This window comes from Rhinopithecus bieti, unplaced genomic scaffold, assembly GCF_001698545.2.
Source record: "Rhinopithecus bieti isolate Rb0 unplaced genomic scaffold, ASM169854v2 scaffold_5889, whole genome shotgun sequence".
Lineage (NCBI taxonomy): Eukaryota > Metazoa > Chordata > Mammalia > Primates > Cercopithecidae > Rhinopithecus > Rhinopithecus bieti.
Genome location: NW_016805277.1, coordinates 2,608,075 through 2,618,828, shown reverse-complemented (window position 1 = coordinate 2,618,828; position 10,754 = coordinate 2,608,075). Strand labels below are relative to the sequence as shown.

The window sequence follows — 10,754 nt, the reverse complement described above, 5'->3', positions numbered from 1 at the left end:
TTTTTTTTTTTTTTTTTTTTTTGCGGGGGGACAGAGTCTCTCGCTCTGTTGCCCAAGCTAGAGTGCAGTGACGTGATCTCGGCTCACTGCAAGTTCTGCCTCCCAGGTTCACATGAAAGGCCTTCTTTTAAAAACAGTATTCATTATAGTTTTGGTTCTGAACTAGCATGCTGAAACTTCAGCTGTCATATCTAATGTAATTTTTTTGCACTGTGAAATTATCTTCATAAGATTTTGTATAAATCAGGTGCTGCTGTTTATCTTGTTGAAGCCTTTTAATTGGTACCTTATGAATTTTCTTGGCCTTTAAAATTTAAGTCTATCCTGAGTGTATTAAAAAATTGGGATTAGGTTTCTTTTGAATAATGTCTGTTCAGATTGTGAGGCTAAATATGCTTTATTTTTTGAAAGATTATAAGTTTTTGAAAAATGGCACAAACTAGACAATATTTGCTGGGAGGGAGGGTATCACCCTTTTAGCACTTGTCTGACTGTCTCCTGCTTGCAGGAGGACCAGTATGATCATTTGGATGCTGCTGACATGACGAAGGTAGAAAAAAGCACAAATGAGGCAATGGAGTGGATGAATAACAAGCTAAATCTGCAGAACAAGCAGAGTTTGACCATGGATCCAGTTGTCAAGTCAAAAGAGATTGAAGCTAAAATTAAGGTAATTTAAGACTTTTTAAAATAGTCTTTTCTTGACAGCCTTATTTTTAATAGTCCTCAAGTGACATTTAGGAGGGAACTTTATTATAGTGTCTTAGCTTCTAGGTTGAGGATTGAGTGGTGGGAGAGGGTGGATTTGGGTTTAGCATGTCTTGTAAAATTTGTTAATTTTATAAGAAACCACGGTTTTCTTTCTTACCCATTCCAGGAGCTGACAAGTATTTGTAGCCCTATAATTTCAAAGCCCAAACCCAAAGTGGAACCTCCAAAAGAGGAACAAAAAAATGCAGAGCAGAATGGACCAGTGGATGGACAAGGAGACAACCCAGGCCCCCAGGCTGCTGAGCAGGGTACAGACACAGCTGTGCCTTCGGAGTCAGACAAGAAGCTTCCTGAGATGGACATTGATTGATTCCAACACTTGTTTCTATTAAAACAGACTATTATAAAGCTTTAAGTTGTCAACTTTGTTCTAAATATCAACTAGAGCAAGTGAATACTGAAGATTTCTTAGTCAGTTTTTAGGGGATTTTCGGGGAGGGGAAATAGGTAATGTATGGAGCATTTTGACTTCTAAATAGTTAGATACAGAAATTAAGTGCATTGTATCTTTTTCATAATGGTACATAATGGTACTATTTAGAAGCCCAGTTAGTCTTACTGAGCTAATGCTTCACTCCTTTATGTTTAACCATGTGTCTACAAGAATAAGTTTGTTTTGGAAAGTTGAGCTATAGCTACAGCTCTAGCTATCCAGCAGACTTTTCATTATGACTTACATGGCAGGAGCTCTAATTATGCTTTAAAAATCTGTTGTGGAGATAGCTCTAAAGGCTCCCTGCCTGGTGTGGGGATGGGGTCTCCCTCTTTGTGAGGGTTGGAGCATGGCACAGCATGGATTAACACGGCAGAGGAACAAAGGTGTGCTCTGAACTTCTTCATATTTCACCTTCACCCTCACCTGTGTTCTGTTCCCTATCTCCCAATAAAAGGGCTCCCATTATGAATGCCATGTACTTCTCTTGGGAAAATAGACCCGCTTGCCTAGAGTAAGTTGTTAACTGAGGGCTTTAAACCTGGAGGCTCTTTCTGAAAGTTTGTTCACGAATACCCCAATCATCAGGGTCTAAATAATTTTCAGAAGATTTGAATTGGGTACATATACTGTTGGAGATAGCCATGGTAAATTTAACTGAGGAATTAAATCCTTGTTAATTTTGGTGTAAAGATTTGTATCCTGGCCTGTTTATTCAGGTGAGAGATGTTCTGTATAATTTTGAGGTATAGCTTGAACTCCTAGGACAAGAGTTAAAAGTTCTTTTTAGCTCATTCACAATCACTTGTGTGTTGTGTTAATATCTGTCATGAACCTGCCAATTTGTACATGTTAAGCAGCTGACAGATGATAGAAAAAAAACTAAGATACACTGGATTGTACTGGATGAGTCTGAAATTAGTGTTAAAGAAGTGTGGTGCCTGATGTTATAACAACACCTCATTCTTAACTGTGTGGCCAGTGTCAGGTATACCAAAGCGTTCCTCTGACTGCTTTTTGGGGCAGTGTTGACAGGAGTGAGGCATTTTGGAAACTCCAAGGGAAGCCTGTGTTTGAGGCCAGAGTTGGTACCTGCTTTAAGAAACTGTTAAAAGGTTTGTTGGTAATGTTTTGGATCTTTGTAAAAATTGATATTCTGTATAACAGAGTGCCTGTTACTTTTGGCCTATGTTGTTAGAAATAAGATGATATGTTGCGTAGTTAGAATTAAGCGTTTGTCCATCTCTAGATACATCGAAAAGTTTGAGTGTTACAGGCTCTCAAGTGCTACTGAGAAAAATTGCTTAGGAGGAGGAAGGGGAAAGTATACTTATACTGGTGTGTAAGCACGCATGGAAGCCTCGCAGCACCGCAACAAGGCCCTGTTCTTCGCACATCCTCTGTTCTCTACCTGTCATGCTTCAAGAGTTCCAGCTGGCCTGCTGTGAAGCCAATAGCTATTTTAAAAGTGCTGGCTGCAGGATTAAGTCAACCCTTGTACAACTGGCCCAGTCCTTAATGGCCATTTCTTCTAAAAAAAGAAAAAAAAATTTTTTTTTTTTTTGGTGTGTGTGTGTGTAGTGGGGGAAGGGTGTGGGTGTTGGGATGGGGTGAATTTGAAGTTGAAACAAGATGATGTGGTCTGCTTGCTCTCTGCTTAGACAGACTTTAAGACCAGTTGGATTTTCATGGAGGCCAGGACAGAGAGTGGTAATTGATGGCTTGTGTACAGACAAGCATTTATCCAGGTTGCGTTATCCAAACTGATTTGTTAAAGCTCCAGGTCACGTTCTTACACTAAGAAAATCATTCAGTAAACATGAGACAAGTTTAGGAAAAACTAATAAAATAAACCTGTCTTACACTTGAATGGTTTCCTTAATTCCATAATGAAGGCTGCTGGGTGTGTGTGGGGGTGTGTGTGTGCATGTGTGTGTGTGGGTGTGTGTGTAGGGGGCGAGGTGTGTGTTTTCAATAACGTTCTCTAGGAGTAGGAACCCTCTGAGCTAAATTTCACTTAACATCTGTTGAAGACCTCCAGCCGGAAGAGTGACAGCTGAAGCACTGCCTACTTTGTAAGAAAATGTTGCTGATTTTTCTGTACTCACTCCAGTTGAGTCTTGGCCCAGTTCCTTTGGTGTTAGGAATCCTTGTCTTGCTCCTGTGACTGGGCCTTACTTTGAGGGTTTTGTTAGCAGAAGGTGGGGGTTATGGCATAAAGGTAAGTGCTAGGACTGATACCTGGCCAAAGAACAGCACGGCCCAGAGTCCTAGAATAGTTGTGACCACTGGATATGTGGTGTGGCTGTGTGGAATGTGTGTTGGTGTATATATATGGTGGTGATGGGTGTTTAAAGGGCATGAAGCCAGTGAAAAAGACCTTAATTGGAGAAGACATGGGTCTCGATGAGGAGGGGTCAGGGGTCTTGTTCCCTGGGTCATGCCCCTTACACAGTCCTAGTCCTCTGGCTGTAGAAGCGGCTTACCTGCCAGGGCCTACCAACAGGGCCTATTGTAGCCACGTGTCTAAGAAATGTGTCTCTAGTAGGTTTGGTTTCCTCCTGAGCATCTAAGTGGTTTGTGTAGGGGAATTGTTAGATGTGGTAGAAAGAGCTGAGATAGCTGGGTGTGGTGGTGTGCACCTGTGATTCCAGCTACCTGGGGCACTGAGGTAGGAGGATCACTTGAGCCCAGGTGGTCAAAGCTGCAGTGAACCAAGATTGCGCCCTTGCAACTCCAACTGGGGTGATAAAGTGATACCCTGTCTCCATAAAAGGTGGGGGGCTGAGAGATCAGGGTTCTGTTGTGGGGCAGTGGGAGCTGTTTTGCAGGGGCACAGGGGGCCTGGGGGATGTTGGAGGTAGTGGGACTTGGTCCACCTTTGAGGGGACAGCCAGATGAAGGGGAAAATGGCTGGTTTTCGTACCTGCAGGAAGAGGGAAGATGTAAGCATGGCTCCAGCTCAAAGCCATGCTTGAGAAGTTGGGGTAGTAGTTACTCTGTGGAGTGGTGACAAGATGATGTGAGACTTGGTGATCCTTCTTTCTTGATCTGACTTGATAGTGTACTCATGCACACTTGATCTATTTCAATAATTTTAAGTGGCTTTAACAGAAAGGTGTGTATTATTATTACTATTTTAGACGGAGTCTCACTTTGTTGCCCAGGCTGGAGTGCAGTGGCGGATCTCGGCTTACTGCAGCCTCTGCCTCCCGGGTTCAAGTGATTCTTCTGCCTCAGCCTCCTGAGTAACGGACTTACAGGCATGCGCCACCGCGCACGGCTAATTTTTGTATTTTTAGTAGAGACGGGGTTTCATTGTATTGGCCAGGCTGGTCTCGAACTCCTGACCTTGTGATCTGCCCACCTTGGCCTCCCAAAGTGCCGGGATTACAGGTGTGAGCCACTATGCCTGGCCTACATTTTTACACAAGAATGTAGGTTATAAAACTACATAGCTTCTCATGTTTGGAAATAACATTAAATGGGTTTGCAATAAAAAAGCCAGAATGATTTTTCCAGTTGAAATGGTTTTTTAGGGTGGGATTGTGGGTGATTGTAGATTTCTTTTTTTTCTTTTTGAGACAGAGTCTTGCTCTGTCGCCCTGGCTGGAGTGCAGTGGCGCTATCTCGGCTCACTGCAAGCTCCGCTTCCTAGGTTCATGCCATTCTCCTGCCTCAGCCTCCCGAGTAGCTGGGACTATAGGCGCCTGCCACCACGCCTGGCTACTTTTTTTGTATTTTTGGTAGAGACAGGGTTTTACCATGTTAACCAGGATGGTCTCAATCTCCTGACCTCGTGATCCACCCGCCTCAGCCTCCCAAAGTGCTGGGATTACAGGCGTGAGCCACCGTGCCTGGTCTGAAAGATTTCTACAATAAGCATTTAGGGCCAGGCATGGTGGCTCATGCCAGTAATCCCAGCCAAGTTGGGAGGATTTCTTGAGTCCAGGAGTTCAAGACCAGCCTGGGCAACATGGGGAGACACGCCCCCACCCCCTACCACCTCCTGTCACTAATAAAAGCATTTAGGAATTTCATAATGTTAAGAAAAGTAGAAGTGTGTTTTAAGAAGAATGGCTCCAAGGTTTCAAACCTAGAATACAGGATATGATTGTATATGTGGAGCTTCTAGTCTTGAGGAGTCATTGGAGATGTGGTGGGAGTTTAGATTGAGAAGTTTTCCTGGGTGGGGTTGAGACATTGATGCTCCAGGTGGGTGTGGATGGAAGCTTTTGGGGCTGGAGTTGTGTTGCTGGTTGACGGGATGAAGGCTTTTGTTTGGATGTGTTAGGAAGAGGAAGTAGAAGCTTTGAAAAAAGGAGCTGCCAGAGAGGAGTTATGATGCATAAAGCATGTTGGGAGGAAGGGAGCTAGAGATGTGAGATGTGGCAGTGGCCAGCAGGGTTAGATTCTTCAGGAGGGTGGGAGCTGGGTGGGTTGAAGGGGCTTGAGGTGAGGGTCAAGAAGCTTGGCCTCTCTGAAAGGAGGCATCAGTCTGCGAGAAAGGAGGTTGGGCAGTGTCCTGTGCCCACAGTCCTGTGTGTAAATGGGGATGGTTCCCACCACTTAGTTGAGACCATTGGGAGTCTTGGAATTGCCAGTACATTCCTTGGATGTACTTGGCTTTGGCTGGGGCAGCCCTGGGCCATGACCCTCTAACCTGGAATGCCACTGTTTCTGTGAACTGCTATTTTGAGCAGATGCTGCAAGAAGTGTAGAAACTAAAGAGGTGACTTCTTAAGCATCAGTCTACGAGGCAAATAGGGAAAATGGCCAAGTTGAGGTACAAGCAGCACATTTGGGAAGATAAAGGAGGGTGTAAATTTCTGGAGGATCAGGGAGGGAAAGACCTCAGAGGATGTGAAAAAAATACAGAATGCTTTCCAGATTTGCTCAATGTCCATGAACAAGTGCCAGGCTAATCCTGACCTTATTCGTCCAGTTTCAGCACACATCATTAGAACAGGGAGAGCAGAGAGACTCTTTACTCTCACTTCCTAAGTGGCATTCGCCAGCTTCAAACAACACAGAAAAGAATTCAGAAAGCTGTGTTTTTATCGAGCCTGTTCACTAGTGTGTCTGGGTTTACATCCTTCAAGGGCCAGGTGGACTATTAGATTTGGAGTCCTGGATCAGTGGAGGGACAGAAAGCACTTCAAGTACTTTTCTTATCGTAAGTAAGCAGACCCTTACTCACCACATACTGGAGGTCTCACATTTTTTTTTTTTTCTACATGAACTTTAAAACGTATTTTAAAAGATCTATTATTTAAATTAGACTCAGCTAATGCTTGCAGAAGAGAAAGCTGGAAACAGATGGTGTTGGAAGACCAGTCAGTGGCCCAGCTTCCAGGATGTAAATCCCAGCAAAGCATTTCTAAGGATGAACTGGGTCAGTATATACTCCACAAAAGGATGGTTCCAATTATAGGGCACCTTTCAGGAGGGCTGGCGGGGGGCTTCGTAGGGCCCATGTGAGGTTGCCGTGAGGTTACCATGAGGAGCCAATGAGCTGTGTGGGTTAGGAAAGTTGAAAGGGCCCATGCAGTGGTAAAGGAGGCTCCAGCATGAGTGAAAGTCTTTCCTCTGTGACTGGTCCTGTCCTTGTCTTCTACATCCCACAACTGAAGAAGGGACTCTGCCTGGGTTACAGCTGCCTGCCTGCAGCCCGGCATGAAGCGGGGAATGGAGAAGGCGCTCAGTGAATACTTGAAGGCGGAAATGCAGTATTTTATTGTTTTCTATTATTTTCAATGAGGGGAAAAACGATAGAACTCCTCTTGAAGTCATCTTATCCGAACTTCCATTTTTGGGGATGAGGAAAGAGCCTCTCAGAATGGGTGGATGGCAGAGCCAAGAATTTTGATGCCAACTGTTGTGAAGAGTGTTACTCTTCTGGAAAGTTGTATGGCTAGACTATGGGGCTTTTGCCTTCCAAAAAGTCGCCCTGAGTATAGCATTAGTTGGAGTCACATTCCCTAAGAATCTGATGTTCCCCTCCGGCCAATTCTGATTTCGTTTTGTGTGAAATTGCGATGCTTGTGTTGCCACATGGGGGCGCCATCGCTCTTCCTTTGCCGTGGTGGCTGGTTCGGTGCGTCAGACTTCACTCCTTGAGGAGTCCCAGAAGTTTGGAGAATACAGCCAGCCACCTCTTCTTCTGGGTAGCTACAAGCAAAATAAGTAGCTTACCCAAAAGAAGTAGCTTACCCAAAATAAGTACTCTGTTAATATAACAGAGTCCTCAAGCTAGCAAGCAGGGCCTCAAGCAAGAACGTAGGCCTTTTGCTACTAACCTCTTAGGTCCTTACCACCCAAAGTATGGCATCACTGTTAAAAAGAAGAATCTTGGACTGATCCCAGACCTCGGGTAGATCCCAGCCCGGTGCTTCTCCGTATACCTAGGGATCTTGTTTAAATGCAGATTCTGATTCAGCAGGTCAGAGTGGGGCTGAAGAGTCCATTTTTTTTTTCCTTTTTTTTTGGGGGGATGGAGTCTCACTGTCACCCAGGCTGGAGTGCAGTGGCACAAGCTCGGTTCACTGCAACCTCTGCTGCCCAGGTTCAAGCAATTCTCCTGCCTCAGCCTACCAAGTAGCTGGGATTACAGGCACCTGCCACCATGCCTGACTAATTTTTGTAGTTTTAGTAGGGATGGGTTTCATTATCTTGGCCTGGCTAGTCTTGAATTCCTGACCTCGTGATCCACGTGCCTTGGCCTCCCACAGTGCTGGGATTATAGGCGTGAGCCACCGCGCCTGGCGAATAGTCCATTTCTAACAAGTTCCCAGGAGATGCCTATCATGGACTCTGCTTTGACTGAGAAAGACAACCTATAGGAGCCTCAGTTCCTTTGTCTGTAAAATGGGAGTAACAGCAGGCCTGTCCGGCATGTGAGATGATGGATGCGGAAGACACTGAAGACAGGAAGAATAAAGGTATTGCTCACAACAGGTGTGTAACTTGCCCTTTAAAGTGCAGAGTAGCTGACCCAGACATCAGCAGTCCGAGTTCCCGCAGCCTCCCGGCCTTTCTTGTCCTTATCCCACCAGGAGCCCAGGCTCCAGAGGAACAAGGTAGAAAGTCAGCCTAAGAACTAAAGATGTACCGCCCTCCCATGTGACATGGTCATAGTCCCTGGGTGGGGAGGGAGTGCTGCTTCCTGTCCCTGGGGTGACACGTGAATCCACCTGGATGGAGGAATGGAGGTCCCTCTGTTCCTTTTGACTTGAGCCACTCCAATGGACACAGTCTCGTGTAATTCCATTAGTAGCCTCAGCAAGGAGCAGGAACAACATACTGACCCCTGTTCAAGGTGGAGTTCTGTAGCTGTGGATAGAGACTCCTAGAAAGCAGCGATTTGCCTCTGAATCCTGGACATCTGTTGCAGAGAAGTGAGGAAGAGCTTCAGAATACCTGGGTGTGAGGCTCCTCAGGCCCAGTTTTGTTTCCTTGCCTAACTTGTGGTGAAGAGGCCAAATATGCATGGCATAAAAGAGACAAGAAGGCCTGGTGTGGTGGCTCATGCTGTAATCCCAGCACTTTGGGAGGCTGAGGCAGGCAGATTGCCTGAGGTCAGGGGTTCAAGATCAGCCTGGCCAACATGGTGAAACCCCGTCTCTACTAAAAATACAAAAATTAGCCTGGTGTGGTGGCGGGTGCCTGTAATTCCAGCTACTTGGGAGGCTGAGGCATGAGAATTGCTTGAACCCGGGAGGCAGAGGTTGCAGTGAGCCATGATTGCACCACTGTACTCCAACCTGGGCGACAAAACGAGACTGTCTCAAAAAAAAAAAAAAAAAAAGGACAAGATTTCTTGGTGTATGAGGGTTCCCCCCTTTCTTTGAAGAGGACTGCCTCTTGGCATTCATCACTGTCTACAAGTTCTGTCTTGGTCATCTTGTTTTCCAGATTTCTATAATGCCCAATCTGGAAAATGGGCAGAAGAGACAACACAGGAGAGGTAGAGGAGAAAGGGTGGGAGGACTCTCACTGTGGACCAGCTCCCAGGCTCTCCTCTGAGGTAAAGCAGTGGCTGAGTGTGCATCTGAATCCCCTGGGGGCCTTGTTACACAGACGACTGGGCCCGCCCTCCCAGTTTCAGATTCCACAGGTCTTCAGTGGGGTCCTGGAGTTTCATTTCTAACAAGCTCCCAGGTGAGTCTGCTGCTTTTGTTCTGTGGATAGAGAGTCTGGGTGACGGGTTAAAGGAGAAATAACTGGGGCTGCTGATTAACATCACAAACAGCTGCAGGTGATGGCGGTTGTGGGCAGGAGGTGGAAAGAGCGAGGCTGAGTACAATGGTGAGTAGGAGGAGAGGGAGAGGCACAGCATTTCTGAAGAAATGCCAAGGAAAGTTTGGTATTTCTCTGGAACTGTTTCTGACCACAGGACATTATGTCTTGTGGGCTATGTGACTTGGCCCTAGCTTGGTTGTGGCCAGGGCTAGTATGTGGAGCGGCTCTTCTCCGGGCGACTGGCTTATCTCCATGGTGCTCCTGGCTCCCTGGTCTCGCCAGGTAGTTGGCAAGTCTGTGACTTCTTTATCCACATGTGTCTTTTTCCTGGCCAGGTGGAAAGCTTCCCCAGGGTGGAGGAGGCATTTGCCAGGTTGAGGTCCCTTCTCTAATGGCACCCACAAGCCAAGCTGCACCTCTGTCTGCCCCTCTCCACCTCTGTCCTTAAAGTGGAGAATGGCTCTGTGACTTGGAGGGGCCCTCACAGCCCAAGGGAAAGGCCTCGGGGTCTCCCATGTCCGCAGGTGAAACATGCATGTCAGTCAGTTTCCATTAAATCAGATCCAGCGCTTCAGCTTGCTCCACACAGCTTTTAAGGGCACTAAAAATAAGCCTTAAATTGGAGCTAACTTCTCAAGCAGCACTATCTGTTAATGAAATTGCTTCCTGTTAATTTGAGTTTACAAAATAAGTGGCGCCTGACAATCTGGCATGGCTGTCATGGCACCCACCCCCAGGAATGGGCTGCTGGTGGAGGACTTCACCTGGGAGCTGAGGACTTTCTGGCCTCAAGTGCTGTGGCAACCGAAGGAGACCCAGCGGTTACAACAAATGGGGAACCTGGACTTCGTTTCTTGGCTTGTTTGGTCCCTTTTGTCACCCTTCTCTGAGTGGCCAGCTCTTAATCTAGCGGGGCCTGCAATTAAATAGATAATTAACAATCAACGTGCAAGGTAGCAGTAAGAGAAGTACAAGGAGCTAGGGAGCAGCCTGAGGAGGTAGCCAGGAGCAGTGCGGGGGTAAAGGATGAATGTGTGTCGGATGCATAAGTGAGTAGAGAGAGGGTTTGGTGAGGGAGCTGGAGGCAGAGGGGACAGCTGGACCACAGACGTGCAAGGAGTGACCAGTAGTCGGAGTGGAAAGCTCAGGGCAGACAATGGAGAGAAGGCTGACAAGATGCTAGCCAGGGCCTGCAGCACAGATGCTGTCAGTGGGTGAAGTCACATAAAAGGCTCCCCCACCTTTTTGCAGTCACTACTTGATATAGGAGTTGGGAGGATGCTGCTCTTGAAAAGGGGGCCTTGTGAAA

At 46.4% G+C, this 10,754-nt stretch overlaps 1 protein-coding gene across 1 annotated transcript in view; it reads left to right on the top strand.

Moving 5' to 3' along the window:
* The window catches only part of HSPA4 (heat shock protein family A (Hsp70) member 4), a 62,117-nt gene extending 59,043 nt beyond the window's left edge, over positions 1 to 3,074 (top strand). Inside the window, 2 exon segments of the mRNA XM_017871989.1 lie at positions 509 to 670; positions 878 to 3,074. Of these exon segments, the coding sequence (XP_017727478.1) occupies positions 509 to 545 (37 nt within the window). The 3' untranslated portion in view covers positions 546 to 670; positions 878 to 3,074.
* The last annotated feature ends 7,680 nt before the right edge of the window (positions 3,075 to 10,754 follow it).